Source organism: Neolamprologus brichardi, chromosome 2 (assembly GCF_056152115.1).
Source record: "Neolamprologus brichardi isolate AB-2024 chromosome 2, ASM5615211v1, whole genome shotgun sequence".
NCBI classification, from domain to species: Eukaryota; Metazoa; Chordata; class Actinopteri; order Cichliformes; family Cichlidae; genus Neolamprologus; species Neolamprologus brichardi.
This window is the reverse complement of record NC_142105.1, coordinates 18,862,773-18,881,606: the sequence shown is the minus strand read 5'-3', so window position 1 is coordinate 18,881,606 and position 18,834 is coordinate 18,862,773. Positions and strand designations below refer to the sequence as shown.

General features: G+C 42.9%; 2 protein-coding genes across 2 annotated transcripts in view; both read left to right on the top strand.

Annotated features, from left to right (window-relative positions):
• Positions 1-5,801, top strand: part of gpc3 (glypican 3) — a 128,941-nt gene extending 123,140 nt beyond the window's left edge. The window contains exon 8 of the mRNA XM_006781827.2: positions 3,957-5,801. Coding sequence (XP_006781890.1) covers positions 3,957-4,132 — 176 coding nt within the window. The 3' untranslated portion in view covers positions 4,133-5,801. The remainder of the gene's footprint in view (positions 1-3,956) is intronic.
• Positions 5,802-9,199: 3,398 nt separating this feature from the next.
• Positions 9,200-18,834, top strand: part of gpc4 (glypican 4) — a 31,891-nt gene continuing 22,256 nt past the window's right edge. Inside the window, exon 1 of the mRNA XM_006781828.3 lies at positions 9,200-10,036. Within this exon, the coding sequence (XP_006781891.2) occupies positions 9,880-10,036 (157 nt within the window). The 5' untranslated portion in view covers positions 9,200-9,879. The remainder of the gene's footprint in view (positions 10,037-18,834) is intronic.

Sequence of the window (18,834 nt, the reverse complement as noted above, 5' to 3'; positions counted from 1 at the left end):
TTTACTCAAGTAAAGCAGGGCGAAGCTTTCATCAGATTCCTGACTGCTCCCTGTGATCACACAGCGGCTCAGATCAGCCACTTCCTCCTGCTGGATCGCTGCCGTGAGGGGGAACAGTACACAGATCAGATGAGACAGCTAATTCAATTAGGAGCAATGTGTTATTTTTAGGAGCTCAGATGTGACCGTGCGGTATGAGTGTGTGTGAGGATGAGAAAGTATGCACAACCATCAGGAGTGTGTGGGAGGAAGCTATGTCAGAAGTCCACCTGCGCACGTGTGTGTGTGTGTGTGTGTGTGTGTGTGTGTGTGTGTGTGTGTGTGTGTCTGGTTTGACAGAGGGCGGCTCAACTCATAGCTCGCATTCCTAACTGTACTGCTGCTTTATTACTGATATCCTCCTGGCCTCCCTAATAGCTCACCCTTTATATTTCAGCCTTTCTCACAGCTTTTTGCCAGACAAAGTAGCACAGAATATTTCACACAAAGGGAGGGTGATCTGCTCGGTGTCAGGGGGGAAACAGATGTGGATGCAGTGCAGCAAGAGAGCAGTAAGCAACATCAGAGCAGCAGGTAGCCAAGGAGTCACTGCAGCACGCAAAACAGATGGAGAAAAATAGGAAAAGAGATTATCTAACCAAAGCTTTCTCTGACTCACATCCACAAAATAGTGACACTAAGCCCCAAGCAGCCCCATTGGAGCAAATGAGTTACCTGCGTAGCCTCAGGGCATCATTACAGTATCTGCAGAGGGAGAGATGAAAGTCAAAAATAACAGTATGCCTTAAATGGAAGCTTTCACCAGAGGCAAACAGTGCATAAACCTCGCACAACTCTAATTTTCTCCATATTATCCCTGGTGCCATTTAAGTGCTCGCCGCGCATGTGCAATACAATAAACCCTGAGCGTTAGCTGATTCTGATGGACTTCAAGGTCCAAGCCACATCAGATGTGTTTTAGAAGCCGGATCCATCAGTTAATGAACACTGATCCCCGTTGGCTCAGATGGCTTTTTCACTTGACTGCCCACTGGTGCGTTATCTCTTCTTTTTTTACTTTTTTTTTTTTTTCAAACATATACGCTTGGTTGCAGACCTGTAAAAATTATGAAAATTAATAGCCTACTTTCTATCACTTCCTCACCCTAATTACTTATTTAACAGCAATAACAGCACAGTAACTTATTGTTGCTCAAGTGTGTAAGCAGGTATGTCCTAGGCTAAACCGCTAACAGATGTGTTTCTGCCCCAGTAAACATGTAAATACAGGTTAGCTTAGCAATGACAAATACAGGGGCAACAATCCTGTGATGGCACCCTGGTACTGAGAAAACAGAAGGGACAAAAAGTCTTTTTTCAAGGTCAAACAAACCTAGATATTTTTTTTATATTATTTTATTTTTAATCTCACATGAGAAATATATATATCTCTCTCTATATATATCTATATACATATATATAGATACATATGTATGTATATGTGTGTATATATATATGTGTGTATATATGCTATATGCACTTCCTGTGCTCTAATCAGCACTACATTCATATACAGTGCTGAGCACAAAACTGCTACTTGGCAATGACAGTGCATCTTAAAGGGAAAAAATGCACAGTCTGCATTAAAGAGTTAATGCAGCAATAAGAAAAGGTGACAACTTTCCACCTTTTTCTGCTTACTGGGAACAAAAGTTTGCATTTCCAGAACAAAAAGCTGAATGAAAAACAAAGCAGCACTCAATAACGGGAGAGATTACATTTCAATATACATTTGTAAAAAAAAACAAACAACCAAAAGGGCATATCAGATAGTTAAAATGGTAACTGATACACAATAATAACATTTCACTATCTGTAAAGAAGAAAAAAAAAAAGGGGGGGGGGGGGTAAAAGCAGACCATTTGACAGAAGATTAACATAATCATAGAAGAAGAATGATGAGAGGAAAACATTACAGCTCATTTGGTTGCCACATGATACTGATGAGACAATCTAATTACAGGTTGTATTCTGTGTCTTCATCTGTGTGATTTCTACATGTCTCTCTGACGGTACTGAATATTGACTGTTTGAATACAGCAATTGTTTGTTCTGTGTGGAAGAGAATTTTGGGATATATTAGATTTAGTAAACACGTAGAGTAAAACCATTTTATGAGATTTTTGAGATGCATTTTATACTCACAAGACTGTCATATGTGCTTCTGATTATGGCTCATTTTGCTTTTTCGGGTAGGAATATTTAAGCTATATATAACTTTTTTCTCATGTAAAGCACTCTGTCATTTTTACATGTAGTAAGTAGAAATATGCAACTTTGTTGAAGATAATAAGTAATTACCTTTGGAAGAAAGGGGAGAAAAAAACATCACTGTAGATTTATTTGATGAAAAGTATGTTTTTATTCTTTTGGCTAGAGTTAGTAACACTGGTGCTGACTTCAACTGGGGATAGTTGGTCAGCAGAAGGAACGATCTGAGGATTGTGTCCATCCCAGTGGCACGCCTCCCATAGAGAAAGCACAGCTGGATGACCAGCCCGTTTTCACTCCCGAGGCGTAATATACTGATGATTTCTCAAGTCCCGAGGCGGAAGGTCTCCACTTTGGTGGCTGCAGGATTTTGTCTCTGCATTTTGCAGATGTGGTTCTGTTGGCTTCATTAGTGGATAATCTCAACCTTGCACTTGTACAGTTTGCTACCAAGTGTGAAGCAGCAGAAACAGCTGAATTAGCAACTCAAACTCTATGCCGCAGATATTTTGGTCCATCTTGACATGGTAGCCTCACACAATTGCTGCAGAATTTTTTAAGCTGCACATCCATGATGCAAATCTCCCATTCCACCACATCCAAAAGATGCTCTATTGGACTGAGATCTAGTGACTGTGAAGGCCATTTGGATACAGTGAGCTAACTGTCATGTTCAACAAACCGGTTTGAGATTATTTGATTTTTATGATGTGCATTATCCTGCTGGAAGAATCCAACAGAAAATACTGAACCTAACTGAGTACTGATACTGACATAAACAGTTGATACAAGGCAGGATGGATCCATGCGTTCATGTCCTTTACACCAAATTCTGACCCTACCATCCAAATATCACAGCATTAATTGAGATTCATCAGACCGGCAACATTTTTCCAACCTTTCATTGTTCGGTTTTTGTGAATCTGTGTAAATTGTAGCCTCGTTTTCCTGTCAGGAAATGACAGGAAAGTGAGACCAGTGTGGTCTTCTGCTTGAAGTGTTGTGATGTGTTCTGTGTTCAGAGAGGCCCTTCTGCATACCTTGGTTGTAACAAGTGGATATTTGAGTTACTGTTGACTTCCTATCAGCCTGAAGCAGTCTGCTCATTCTCCTCTGACACCCAGAACACCCAGAGAGCTGCTGCTCACTGGATATTATCTCCTTTTTACTGTTTACAGTAAACCCTAGAGATAGTTGTGAGGGAAAATACCAGTATATATGAAGAACAACAATATGAGGGGTTGTTGCCAAATCCCAGTTATAATGCAAATAGTCTTAAATAGTCTTGTTTTAACTATGATGTCAGTTAAATTGTGACAGATGATTCACATTAGGTTTTCGACATGACCTTATGCGGCTTTTGTGGTTTTTCACTTTAATTTTTTTTTTTCAGCATCTCACCACATTTCAGCACTTGCTATCAGCAAAATTTATGTCTGTATGATTCAGCACGTGTTTACAACAATAACATGCAACATCTGGTTATATGAGCAGCTTGGGTTTCTCCCAATGTAACATTGTTTTTACAGCTGTGTCAGACATCATGCAGAAAGATGACAGACATGTGTTTTTCAGCTTTTGTGGCAGCCTTTATTTCTAATTGCCTCTCCTTTTTCCTGCTTCTCTCATATTTTTCATTCTTCACCTTCCTTCATTATCTTCTGTCCATCTCCTCCGTCTCTGACTCCGTCTGTCTCCCTCCTCAGACCTTTCTGATAACCTGGCAATGGATGACTTCACCTTCCAGGAGCAGCTGTTAACCCCTCGTTTGGCTACAGCTGGGATGGGAGGCGTCTCCTCACTCGCGGCTCCAGTGTGGAGGAGCTACCTAGTTCCAATCCTCTCCTTGATGCTCAGTCTGTTCCCGGTCTATCCCCACTGACCATTCCCATCACCTCTTCCTTCTAGGATTCAGTACAAAATGTGTGGAATGTGACAAACCTTTTTTGGAATTCTTGTTCCTGATATAAAGTTTAGTGGCTCAGCAGAGGACGCATGAACAACAGAAAATGCTACATTTCTCTTTATCTGTCTGAACAAGAACCTGTTCAACCTGTGTTCTTAACAAACCTACTAAAGCACATTAGACGCCATTGTGTAAATAAGAAAGTTGCCCACTGGTCTGCTGCCACAATGGTTATTTCAACTTTTGTGTCCTGTTGCCTCACCTCTGTTCTCACACTCACTTCTTATGTAATGTAACAAAGTGATGGAGAGATTCATTTTTAGACATGTAAAGGACCTAGCACACAACGGGCCTTTAAAATAAATAAATAAATAAATGCTCCCGCTCAGTCTGTACTGAGTCACAGCCCAGCAGGTACAAACTGGAAGAAGACGAAATCAGCTGCTGTCATTTTCCTTCGTGGCAGAGCATGACCTCCTGCCAGGGCTGGACTTTATCTGGTCAGTTTTAGTGAGCTCCTTTCCCCTGAATGATGCAATGAATCACTTATTTAAACATGCACTGTTCCTTAAAATGCTCTGCTACTACTCACCCTTCTCTCTGATTGTTTATGTCGTAGTGATAGCTAAATTATTACCGACTGCTTCCTTCACACTCCCACCATCACTGTTTGCTCTGTTTTGTAAAGCTGGTGCACTTTTCTTTAGAAACAGTAACAGCCCTATAGTAATAATAAAAAAAAAAAGGATCCAAGGGCTATCATTCGAATGTAAGTCTCCAAAGTCAGCCTGATAACTGTACAGGTGTATGTTTCTCTGTGTTGGTGCCATGTTTACATTAACGTGTTTATTTACAATACTAGCATTTTGGTTTGTGGACTAATTATTGGCCGGATTGTGAAGCCTTGCTGCAGTTTCTAGCTTACTCTTTAGCACTGTGCATAAAGCGATCATTAAGGTGAAATATAAATATGTATAAAAACGTGTACATTAATTTTGTTATGTTGCACTGGTCTCATACATTTCCAAGGATGGCCTCTGTATTTAATCTTTTTTTCTGTGCTTTTGGGGTTAAAAGCAAAAGTGAGATTCTTATTGTTTCATTTGTTTGGTTTTTTAACATGGATGATGCAAACATGGTGCTGCTGCTACCACACAGCTGACTCCACAGCTGCGAGTGCTGAGTCTGCCCATGGCCCACTGTTTGACTTGTCATGTCAGGAAAAGCACAGGTGTACAGCTAAGTCATATCAGCGATCGAGCACGCTGACTACCAGGGTCCTGGCAGTGGAATGCCTAAACAAAGTGCAGGCCTAAATTATTTGACTAGCACCACCTGATTTATGTCTCCTATGGCCAGTCACAAGACCCCTGGCCAGTGTCCCACCTAGGAGTCATAAGAAATAATGATGTGTTTGTTTTTCTCTCAATTGAATGTTGATGGGGAAAATATATTGTAAAATAAACTCAATCTGTTTTGATGTTTTGTGCCTGTGGCAATGTGTTTTTAAGCTAAGATATTAGCATCACAATTAGCATTAGCGTATTCAGCTAAGCATTTAGCAATGAAGCAAAAAATGAAGATTAAGACACGAAGGGGGTGGAAATATGCTTAGCTGCTAACACTAAGCATATTTCAGTGGTATGAGTGTAACAGGAAAAGCACTACACACAAGTTTAGTATAAAAAGTGCTGAATGAATGTGTGGGCACTTTAAGTGCTTAGAACATTAAGAATGGATAGAGCTACTACAAGGATAAGAAGTAGAGCTAGCTGACTGCGTAAGCTAGCAGTCTTTTTAGTGTCACAGCTCTATCATTAAGACCCAAGAATCTGATGGATTTGCTATTCCATCCGTCTGCACAGTCACAATATGCTAACCTCCAGTTCTACTCTAGTTTCTATGAATGTGTGTGAATGTTAGATAGGTAAAGAATGCAGCAAGATGTAAAAAGTGCTTGGAGTGGTCAGGTAGAGTAGAAAAGCACTATATAAGAACCACATGCTGTGTGGACAAGCATGGATGAACTTGATGGATGTTAGTTTGCTACTGTTAATAAACTCAAATAACATTAAAAAAGTGTCTTTCTGCTCCAGGCGAGCACTCCCATGACTTCTTTGTTGACTGAACATTATGTTGGCAGGTCAAAAGTCATTCACTTGTGATTAGTTGAGGCAAAAGAAAACACCCCCTTCCAGGAATAAACTGATTGACATGGATGTAGTGTCAGGCTGAATGAATTAAGTGAAATTAAGTTGCAGATTAACTTGATTGTCAGGCTTGTTTTACGTGAGAGTAATGGCAGAATGAGCAAATGTTTGGAATAAAAGCTACCAACAGCTCAATGCTAAGTTGTTGGAGGAAAGTGGAAAAACAACCCCAAAAACATGAAGTGAAAGATTCCAACTCTTTTTGGGTATGGAATAATCCTTAAAATGCCATGAAAAACAAGGATTAAATGGATGGCACGCTGCTGCGATTACAAATTGCACACACAATGTTCCAGGCATATATATTACTTTCTGTGCTTTTCACTACTGATCCACTTCAAAGCGAGTCATGAATCATAAAATTTATGTGTTTCTGGACTGCGCTCGTTGCTCTGAGTCCTCAAAGCAGCACGTGGATCATGTGTTTTTTCTTTGGATCTGTATTTTCTCACTCCCAGCAGATTATGAACTACTGTCCTCTCTGTCCCTCTCTGCAGCGCTTCTCTCTATTGACCCTGTCTGTTAACCTCCTAAGCTTAACTTAACCAGGTAGCTATACTCATCCACAACCCAGCAGTGAACCAGGGTTCATTAGTCCCAAGTGTTTGTGTTTCGTCTCCATTATTAAAGCCTGTCTGCTTCCCTAACAAGGCCAATCACTCACAGCTCCGCAGATAACACGCCTGTCACAGCAAACGCACTTCAAAATCCCATTTCTGTGTCCCCGATTCTCTGCTGTAACTTTTCACACCCACACACCCTCTGCTCGGCAGTGCTAGATAAAAACGCCATTATTATCCAGCTGTGCCTTTCTCTCCTGAGTTGTATTGCAGCTTTTAAGATGTAAACGGGAGGCTGATTATAAGGAGATGAGCAAACGCCGGCTGCAGAGAGAGCAGCAGCTAGCCCGGGATGGAGGGGGAGGAGGGGGGGAGTATACTCTGAATGCTAATGTGAGGCTGGAGAATGGGCATACAGGCCCATTGAGATGCAGAGTCCATGTGTTTTCTTAGGGTAATATTGGGGCAATGTTGGAACAGCCGGCATTATGAGAGTGAAAGGTCAATGTGATGTTAGTCAGCAGGAACAGTGAGAATTGCTGACTATTAGGAATTGTTGCATTTTCTGCCTGAGTGATTGACTCCCCTATGAATATGTATTTCAGCCCTTTTTTCATGGCCACACAAAGATGTTTGGGCTTGTGTACCTTCACGAGCCAGAGGGGTCATCAAGCACTGCATATAAATTAAAATAACAATGTAATTCAGGTGCTCGAAAGTGCACAGGCACATCCCCGCCCACCCCCCAAAGTCCAGTCCAATTTTTACCAAGCTGGATGTTGAAATTCCTTCGCTGCAGAGAAAGGCCAGAGACATGTCATGTCGTTCAAAGCTCATTCACGTCTAATTACCATGGCACTGGACCATTTTCTTACCTTTTGTTGGCCCACTGAGAGGAGCGCCGGGCCCATGCTCTCCCATGCACACACAGCTCCAGCATCCTCCTCCTTCTCTTGCTCCTCAGCAGCCCCTGGCTTCCCCTGCAGCAGCCGCAGTCACACAGAATGAGTGGAGCCGCCTGAGGAATGTGGACACAAAAGGAGGAATGTCATTTTGCCAATCGCTAACCCCCCCGCGCCCTCCCCAAACCAACGGACATGTGCACAAGTCCGGGCATTTTTAAATGCAGGGGGTACAAAAATCTTGTCAATGCTACTTTTGGCATAAAAAAGACTGTAGTGCACCTCATCCTTACTGAAAATGTGCAAATAGTGCAGCTTCTGATTGTGAATTGAATTATTTTTCTCCTTTTTTTGAGGGTTCTGGTGTTTTAAGAGGTTGACACACATGCTTAATCTTTTCAGTGCTAAATAAACTCAGATTGTTTTTTTCTTTCCTCTTTTCTTGCCGGCGTTGCGAGATGGACAAAGGTCAGAGGCAAAGAGCAGCATGACAGCACCAGCAGACAGACGCCAACAAAGTGCAGCTTAAAAAACTAAAACATGACAGGAGGACGCATCATTTCAAACATGTTCAGCAAAAAAAACAAAAAAAGCATTCTTCCTCATTTCATCTCAGTGAGGATCTGCTTTTCACTGATTTATACATCTCCCATTAGATGCGAGTGCAATCTCAGTCCACCTCTACAGCCTGCTACCATGCTTCCAGCAAGCTGCTTACTGTTGTTTACAGCACAATATGACAGGCAGCTGGATGTGAGAAGCACAGCTGGCCCATTGCTAACACAGGACAGCCTGACCGTGTTTGTGTAAGGAGCGGGCCCTGTCATTTTTTTTTTTTGACTCCTTGTTACAGAAACATTGGCCACGCTTTCACCCAGCCATTTTAAACAAACTCTAATGTACTGGACTCAAATAAAAGCGTCTGGGTGAAGACTTAAAAGACTTCACACTGGTCTCTGTTTCCCCACCTTGGATAAGATGTGGTTACAAAATGTCCTGGTTATCATTCAAGTCCTTGGGGTGCCCTAGAAACAGAGATAAAAATGGTTTATTGTCACTAATATCTGTTAAGACTGTGTGTGGAAGCCTGTTTGACTCCAAGGACTTTTATCTACTCTTATCTCAACACTAAAAGCAAAAAATAAAAAAACTGATAAGAAATCCCTGCTCAAAGCAGAGGTCAGACTTGGATCTTCTGTGAAAGAGATCTGTGATTTTGAGCACTTTTGCATATCTAAATGAGTCTTTTCTTTATGGCATGTGGGCCAGTAATAGGTCATACCCACATGTTATGCCACCGTGTAGCTCCACCCTCAGCTCCAGTCCCGATTTTCAAGCGCGGCTTCCTCCAGTCTAAACATTAAAGTAGGAGAGAGCTCCTGGGTTGGTTGGAAGCCCCTGCTCCACGCTCCACCCCTGGTGTTCCTGGTCTCCAGGTCTTTGTCCCCCGGAACTTGCTCTCACTCCTGGGTGTCCACCAGGGCTTTTTCTGCTCGCATCTGGATCCCAGTACAACCTGCAAGCGGTCCAGCGTCCTCTCCCACTGAAACCCTCGGCCTCCTCCGATTCGGAAAAGAAAAGAGAAGAAGACTGAAGAAACCCAAATTTTTCCCGATAACTTTCCACAGCCTGCTCTCCTCCCGTGGTTTTTACGTTTCGTCGAAACTCTGAAGGAGTAGTGAGACTGTGATTGTTGCTTTCAGTCTCAAAGGGAAAAAAAGTTTTTCCATGTTTTAAACCCGTTGTTTTGTCGCGTCTTTGTGTGTTTTTCAATTGAGTCTGGAACTCGACACTTAACCCACGTACCTGTAGCTGTGAAACGTCCGACGTGAACGGTGTTTTTTCGGTGTCTTTCTGCTCTCCCGGCCTCTGCTGCTGTGAATGAAGTATCTGTTGAGCCGAAGAAATCAGCGCGTCTCCATGAGGAAACTCGACCGTGGACTCGCTGAAACTTTGTCCTAGCCGTGCACACACTCACACCTGAGCGACTTTAACATTTTTGCGGTTTTCGCTGTTAGGCTTCTTATTTTTCTGTCTTCGCCTGGCTCAAAATGAAGAGTTTGTTGGCGCTGTGTGTCGTGTGGACGGTGGCTGTGTTGTCGGTGTCGGGGACTGCGGAGCAAAAGTTGAACAACTGTAATGAAGTTCGTGCTGCCTACAGCTCCAAAGGCTTCAATGTTAACGACGTCCCCAACAAAGGAATCAACGGTGAGGCCCATTTTTATTTATATGTGTATATACAAATATATCTCAAGTTTAACCTTAAAACCCAATGGGTTCTAAAGTAGGGAGCGGGGACCTCCGGTGGGTCTTGTAGAGGTTTCCGTGTGGTCCTAGCTAAGAGAACTTTTTAAGCTAGCAAAGTTAGCTTGAAGAGAGTTTAGCCTCAAATCTGTGAAATTAACTCCAATATTTCAATCCAAACCTGACATTTAGACATCTTTTAACCACACCCATGTTTTCCATTTTAGCCAAAAACTACCTAACTGCTTTTTGACACTGCCACAAATAACAACCTCTACAGCAAATAAACGGACATTTAGTGCTTATTCCAGATTTGATATAGAGGCGTTGTTAATCATACTGACATGCTGCTTTTTTCATTTTCTTTTGGTCCGTGTTTTTCCTCAATTATTAAGTAGCAATGAAACATTTGGGAATGCATTCTTCTGGCTTAGTGCTGCTGGCAACACTTCACTGCTCCAGTGCGTAAACACAGTCATCATTTAGGAAATACTTGTAGGTAATTCATAACAATAAAGAGCTATAATCAACACACAGGCTCTGTTCCACACAGAAAGAACCCAGGCCCATGTTTATTTCCAAGCTTCCTCAGTAGAGACCCCCATGGCTGTGAAGCACAGGCCGCCGTCAGCGATTTAGTAAACATTCCTCTTCATTGTGGAAAAAAAGAGCTTATAGATTTTTCTTTCTCTCCAGGCTTGGTTGAGTTATTTTTTTTTTATTTGTTTATCTCCTAAATCCACCTCCAGACCAGTCACAGGATGCAGAGTGCTAAGTAATAATGGAAGCAGACATGTTAATAATCAGAGAGGCAAAAAGGCAAATCAATGATGCTAATCATGAGATAAGCCCAAGTAATGGAAACTTTCCTTGAAGGAGGGGGGTGGGGGCGTTTACAGTAAATCCTTGAGGGCAACAAGGGGAGGGGTTGGGGGTTGAAATTCCTATGTGCCCTGCATACTTTCACCCACCCCTCACTGCCACTCATTTCCTTTTAATTTTAATGGTACTTAAAATAAATACGCAACGTTTGGTGAAGTTAGGTTTGCCAGTTTTGGAGTGGCTTCAGCATGGTGTATGACAGTATAGAAGTAAGTCATCTGGGGGGAAGCTTAGGTCTTGTTTCCCACTTGGGAAAAAAATACATATGTAGGTTTTGGCCCTCATAAAGAGCTTAATTAGCAGAAAAGCTATTTTTACAACTTGGATAACTGTTTTTGGCGAAGTGCTCACAGCATTATTCCATCTGACTACGTGAGCCAATGTGTATATGTTCTCTTTATTATCATAAAGCCCTTTATGAGTTCTCGTTTGCATACTAAGAGGATGTTCAGATCAGTTTTTTTCTTTTGGGGCCACAATGGCTCATTAGAATTTGAGTTGGGTGTAGCTGTCAAAGAGACAGAAATTTGATCCCAAGTTTCACACAAGTCTCAGTCTTTTTTAATAAGGTTTGTGTTGGGTTTTGTTTTGTGTTTTTGCTTCTGTCTTTGTGATGGTAAATGTCATTAGGAGTACTGCAACATGTCTGTCTCGGTCAGATTTTATTGTCTTGCATCCCTGGGTTTGAAAGGATGTGAATGAAAGCTTGTCCAGGTTTGTGTGCTACATACACACACGTGGCTTTTCCTTACAATAGTTTGCCGGTGTATGTCTGGGTTTTTAGGCAGGGCTGACCTCAATGAGCGGCTCTTTGTCGCTGATAGAGACTGAGATGATAGAGACCCCCCCCCACACACACACACACACACACACACACACACACACTGAATCTGAATAAAGCAAGTGTTTTACTATTACTGTGTGGCAAAGTTGACATGCTTTAAAAATGATGCACAATCTCAGCCAGTTGTCACAGGAGTTTTTGAAATGTTTACGTCCTCCGATATGTGCGTCACAAATCAGTTTCGTGGAATATGAGTCTTATTGGTGGGATTCAAAACTTGCCTTTTGTAACCGCAAGCATCTTGTGTTATTGTTGGCAGCACAGAGATATGAATGTTTGTTGCCATTAACATTACTGTCAGCCTGAGCTGAAGCCAGACTTGAGATTCAGTAAAGATGTTTTAATGCCGTAAAACTGAAATGGAAACCCTGCTTTGCTGTAGACAGAATTAAGTGGTGCAGCGGAAGAGCAGGCTCACTCGGTAAATTCCTTTCTGATCCCATAGCATCAGTCGTTTACCACTCATGTGAAAACGGTTCAAGCCCCGTTTCCAAGGTTCCTGTCTTATGGATGATGATTTGTTTATGTCCCGTGGTTGGATACTTCACTGAAATGGGAAATAAATTCAATTTACTCCCTTAATGATGACAGATAAATAATGCTGGTAATCGCACAGGATGTAAATGGTGGTTTTGCTGTCTGACTATATCTGCTAATAATAGTTTAGTTCCCTTTACAGTTGTATTTGATACTGTGATCAATTGTTAACAGCATTTCCTACAAAGCTGTAACAGGACCATCTCTTTAGTGGTTTGGGCCATGTCAAAGGCTACCCAAAGCAGGGTCAGACTTCACGCTTCATTTAAAAGAGTGGGGGGGGGGGGTAAATCTGTTTTGATTTACTCTGGCTGTCAGGCTTCATATCATGCTTCAGGTATGAGACAATAGCAGAGTTCAAAGAAAGGAGGGTCGTTTTCCCTCCTTTCAGTGCGTGGAACATCCTCTGCTCATAATCAGCTCAGTGCATTATGGCTGAAACTTAAGGCGTGCATGACCTCAGCGCGTTGGCCTCTCAGTAAGCTCGAGACATTCTGCAGTCTCTCATTGTAAGGGCTACCCCCCTCCCTTAGCTGGTGGCAGCACGCCCCACATCATTACAGTTTGGGGAAATGGCAGGTTGTGCTGCTGCAGCGACATTCTGCAGATAAGATAAGAGCAGGAAACTGGGGCGCACACACACGGTCTGCAAGTTTTTATGGTGCAACAACCAATATTGGAGTGGCTCTGCTCAGTAGACTAGTGCCCCAGCATTTCGCGCTTGTAATAATTAACCAATAACGAACCCGTCAAGTGTCTCAAGGTCAGACTCGTAAAACCAACTGGCAAGTGTTGTCTTAAGAATCACTTCCACAGTTTTATAAAGTGTTATTGCTTCCAAGAAAAAGAAACTGTGGGAAACGTCAGTGCAAAAGTTTTGTTGGCACTGTCAAATATAACACCCACCCACTCCCTAAAAAATAAAGGTTTCTGCGTATACTTTTATCTTCTATGGTTAAAATCACATGCCACAGTGTGCATTGCCAAAAGTCAACAAACCTGACTTCTCATAGCAAAGTGTTACCAGTCCAAACATCAAAAATGCTTGTTGAAACCAACCTTGCATCTCTTGCATGGCAAAGAGTTGGAGGAATGCAACATCAAGGGTCCCACAGGGACACAAGACATTGAGTTAATGAATTAATTGTTTTTAAAATATCAAACTTATGTTTTAAAATCCTAAGACATAGGAAGTTGGATTCTTCTAAACATTGTTAGCAGAACACATATTTTATATTGTGGTCTGGATGCTAGTTGGCAATGACGCAGGGAAAGGCGAATTCAAAGAAAATTGGCTATGCCACAAATATTCTGTGGCATGGCTGCAAAATGTGAAACATTAAAACAAATGTGAAACACGACGTTTTGTTTGAGGCTCTGCAGGCTGGGAGTGAAGACAAGGCGGCTCACAGCAAGTTTATATTAGCATCATTAGCTAAGAAGGAGGTGTTTGTCTTAACGTTGAGTGAGAGCCTCAACCAAAAAAACCAAACCACTGATGTTCCTAACCCTAAGTAATTGATCTTTTCATTTTCATTTTTAATCCTTAATCTTTGCTTTGTTAGATTTTCAGACCTTTACCCCCCAGAGGCAACATGTTTTTTTGTTTACTTTGAGAATATTGTAGGTCCCCAACTGATTGAAAATTAGTCTACTTAATTAAAGGTTTTTCCTCCCATGGTAGAAGAAGCTCAGGCAGGCCGTATAAATACATAGCTATTTGGCTTTCAGGTCTCACATATGGAACTGCAGGCTGCATCCTTTGAAAGATGCATTTGCTGTGAAATGCTTCATTTGTTCTTTCCTGAATGGTACATTAGAGAAGTACATGATTTTAAGTCTCAGTTATTTATTTATTTAAATCGGGTATGGAGGGATCAGATGGATTCAGGTGGTGTGCTAATCAAGAAACTGTTTGTAGGCCCACCCATAGGTGTGGTTACATGCAACAAAAAATTCACACATCTAAGTCTGACTCATAGCATTTACAAAGAACCACTTATAGCTCTTTAAAGCCACATTCTTGCTTGGATCTAGACTTAGTGAGCCTACAAAGTAATTTAAATGCATTATACACCTATCTAGGTGTGAGTCTAATAAAAACCTTATGTTAAGTGTCCTTTTTTGCCCCTGGAGGAATAAGCTGCGTAAACGTTAATATGTGAATGATTAGTTTGAAAATGTGTGCAGGTTGGGATTACATAAACAGTCCTGAATTGAACCCCCCCCCCCCCCCCCCCCCCCCCAAAAAAAAAAAAAAAAAAAATTAACCCTGCTTAGTTAAGGGTAGTTAATATTTGCATGAGGATGTAAAGATCTTCTGTATTTGTGACTAATCGTTGATGCTGAACACAAGAGTTCCAAATCATGTGGGCTCAAGTTCATTACAGCAGCTTTTGGTTGCTGCTGATCAAATGCAGTCATAATATAACGGTTCCTGTTGCTGTCTGCAGTGAATTTGTAACATCTTTTGCCTTACTGTTTGACTCGCCTTGGGGATAATTGAGTTTATGTATCATGAGGATGAGGTCTTGTGAATTGGTGAGGGGTTTGGGTGGGGTGTTATCCTGGCTGTGAGTTTGAGCACCCAGATGGGGCCAGAGGAGGAAGGGAGGGTGGCTACACGTGCCTGCCAGCTCTTATCAGTTTCCTGCTATCACAGTGTGGCAGCTCTGAGATCAGGGGTTCTCATGGTATCCCGTTCCTAAGCACATCAGCATATTACAGTGTATAAAAATATTCAGGCTGAGCACAGAAGCGGCTTGGGAGTGCTGACGAAAGTACCTGGTTTTGTTGTTGCGTGGATCTTGTGAATTCAGGCCTGTTTTAGTCTTTGGGTAAGAACCACCTTCAACAACTCTGGAATGTTAAGTTTGTCTCTTATGCTCATTTAGTATGCTGCAAGTGTAGCATCAGTTCAATAGCTGTGTGTGTGCGCGTCGACTCGACGTCCTTAATTCCAACGCTTTGCATCCTTTGCTTTGGTCCCCACAACCCCCAAATGGCCAAGTGAGCGACAGATCAGTGGGGGGTGGATGCTCTGTGTGGGAACAATTGATTACCCCCTTTTTAGGCCGGCCTGCCTCCCCCCCCTCCTCACCACATTCCACACCGGACCACCAAGACCTGCACACAGGAGTCCCGGAGCTGGGAACACACGGCAACAAAGAGAGCACTGGAGGGACTGACTGAGGCATGCAGAGAAAGGGAGAGATTTGACTGACAGGACAGAGTTTTGTACCCGAGTCCACTTGAATATCCACAAGTGGTGGGCTAGACGGGAGCCAGAGAGTGGTTGGGAATGTGTGACACAGGCTCATTGAATCCAGGGAGGCAACTGGATGCATGTGAATCATCCTCGGTTGGCCATATAGGCCGTGTACAAGTCGACATCTAGCCTGCTCCGCTTAGTAAATCCCTCTAAGTGCACGTGCCTGTCGAGCACAATACAAGGTTTTAAACAAGCGCCTCACAGTACATTTTTGGCACTGCAAGCCACAGTTGAACACAACTGTATCATTTGGTGGCTCTTGCCCTCATGCAAACTGTGGGGAATCCTGATCTGGCCTTGCGGTTTTCCGTATTTTGATTTGAGAGAGATGACACCCCCCCCCCCCCCCCCCCCCCAAAAAAAAACAAAACAAAAAAAAACAACCCTCCTTGTTAACACATCCTGTTTGCTCGCTGTTTAAGAAGAAAAAAAAGAGTCGACTGTGCCTCTTCTCTGCCGACTGACACATCAGATCATTTTCTTCTCCCGCCACTCGCTGTTTTGCAGCTCCTCTGGGAGGTTTTGTTTCACTGCTAGTCTTTCCCTTTTCTCCCCTTCTTGTTCTTTCTCTTCAGTCAGTGTTTTTCTTCAGTCAGAAGTGGTTCACTGGCACTTTCCTGCCTTGCAGCCCACCTAGCTCCCTTGTAGTCTCCTTTTACCACTGTTGTTCACTTGACCTGAAGGGGTTTTAGATTATGTGAACGCCAAAAGTAAGCTACATTTCTTGTTATAGCTTTGCACACGCTTCTGATGTTTAGGGAGGCACCAGTAAGACGTCTCCCAGTATGAAAATATGTTTAAAAATTTGGCTTGTAGTGTGAACTGACATGAAATGATGCTTTTAAACCCACAAGCTGAGGAAGTATCTGCTCTGAAACACACAAAAATGTTGTCTGTGTATCAAGACAAGCACTTTAGGCTAGTTTTGGAGTGCTGTCAGATCACTTGAATACCTGCTCTGTATGCTTTTGGGTTGTTTTATCACAGCTACTCCCTCACCACCTCAGCCTGTCTCTGCCAGTTGACTCCAGGCTTCTAAGCTGCTGCTTCTGCCACTTTTTTGTCCTTCTGATATTTGAGCTGTCGTTTTGCTGACCACTTGGTGACACCCGGCCAGCTGTGAGGAGTGTGGTACAGGGTCGCTAGCGCTGATCTCAAACTGCAGGGGTGGAGTGTGACACCCCCACCTCCTTGCCTGTTGCATCGTGTCTCCAATCACTCACTCAAGTCATCTCACCGAGTAGCATGGAGTGTGGTTAAGATGTAGGTGTAACTCGACCAAGGTTAATTGATTTCCTCTGAAGCCCCAGCGGGCTTGATGCCCCGTGTTGATAGTCATGATTGTCATTAGGATTTGTGTGACCACCAGAGGCCTGTGTGGTTGGGGAAAGCTGTGAGGGAGCGAAGCCAGGGACTTGCCTGGGTGTTTGGGCTGAAACCCCAGTGCTGGGTGCAGGCCAGAGGAGCTGTAATCCTTGCTAATTACTCCCAAGGCCTGCATCAAGACTCCCACTGACATGGCAGTCAGTCACTTAGCTCAACTTTCCAAACTGCAGTTAGCTTAATAGGTTCCTAATATTTACCCGTTCTCTCTCCTTGTGCGCTGCTCACTCTTGGATTTATTTTCATATAAATTATATTGTTTGAGATCAAAAAGCTCTTGTTTTTCTTGCGTAAACACCCCCCTAAAAAGCAATAGTCAGATTTTTGGCTGCTTGACATAGCTTTGTGAACTTGATAAGTTCGCACCACGATAAAAGCAGGTTTTGAAAAGATGAAGGAGACGGCGGCAGACGTTCTTCTGGCTGAGGCCGGATAAAGGAGCATGATAAAAAACAGACACATAAAAGGATCGAATGCTTTGCTAAGTGATGGCTACAAATCATTTGGTCAGTGTGTGCTTTGTGGGCAGAAAAATTACTCGTTATGTGGGAATGCGAGACGGCGCGCCAGTGGTTGAAATATTGTGAATGACTGAAACAGCAAGTAGCTTTGATTTATCGACCCATTCGGTGCACATCGTCGTGAACAGACTGAGCCATCCATGACTGAGAACCATTAAAGCATTGTACCCCAAGGTTTAGTCTTTCCGCTCCTTTTGACAGTCGGCAGTGAGTGCTTCTCTTCCCAACGCCTCTGTTGGGTGTCCAGTTTCGTAAGGCCCAACAGGTATATCAGAATCTTTGTTGCCCCCCCCTTTGTAGCTTTGAGCTTCCAGAAACTTGATCTCGTACCTGACCTCATTCTGCCTGGGGGGGCTTCGCCCGGCCCGTCCTGCCTCAACATCTGGTGGACTTCAGCTGCTTTTTGAGGTCTGTTATAAACATTGTCAAAGAGCTCCCAGTCCTTAGGAGTGGTTCGTTGGGTTTTACTACCAACGATGAAATGTATTGTTTGCATGTCAGGTCTTTTAAGAGCCCTCGTATGTTTCGAAAAATTAGAATTTTTTTGAGTGGCAGGGTGTTAATTTGGGTTTTGCGACTTGCACAGGGCACACATAAAGGCCACAAACTGGTTTAAGCTTTCTCCATATATTCTACTGCATAGCTCTCATGCTTTGTGTGTGAAGCACATCTATTTGCAAGCTTAACAGTAGTCCATTTCTCTGACAGCACAACAGTGTTTGCGCAGGGTCCCCTGGTAAAGCACTTGGCCTTAAGTAAAGAGTGTTTTTCATCTTCTCCTTTAAAGTCTGTTTTCATTTGTGTGCCATGAGTCAGTGGAAAGATGGAGGGCTAGTGTATAGGGACAAGCCAGGAACGTCTTTTGTGCCTCTCTCTCTCTCCCCCCCTCCCCCTCCTCTTGCTCTTCCCTTGTGATAATCACGCTGTGCTGTAACTTGTTCTCTCCATTTGTCTGCAAACCCTGTCTGCTTGTCTCTGCAAATCTTCAACGTAACAGTCTCGCTCTCTCTCGCTGTAACTGCGTCACATTTCCTCGCACGCGTGTACACGCAAACACTGACTGACTAAAGCGGCAAGGTGGAATCTGTAGTTAAAGCCGTGGGTCTAATACTTCAAATCTGCGGCTCATCAAAGGCAGCATCACCTGAGAGATAGATGTGGGGAAGGTTAAAAGATTAGACCAGTTGTTAACGTGAATCCAACGCGTGCTGATAGATGGTGCAGTTGTTGAGGAAGATTCCCAGCAGAGTGATGGTAGGAAGGAACGATATTTGATTTACTCGCAAGTGTTTAGTGTTGTCTTTTCTTTTATGTACGTATCTGT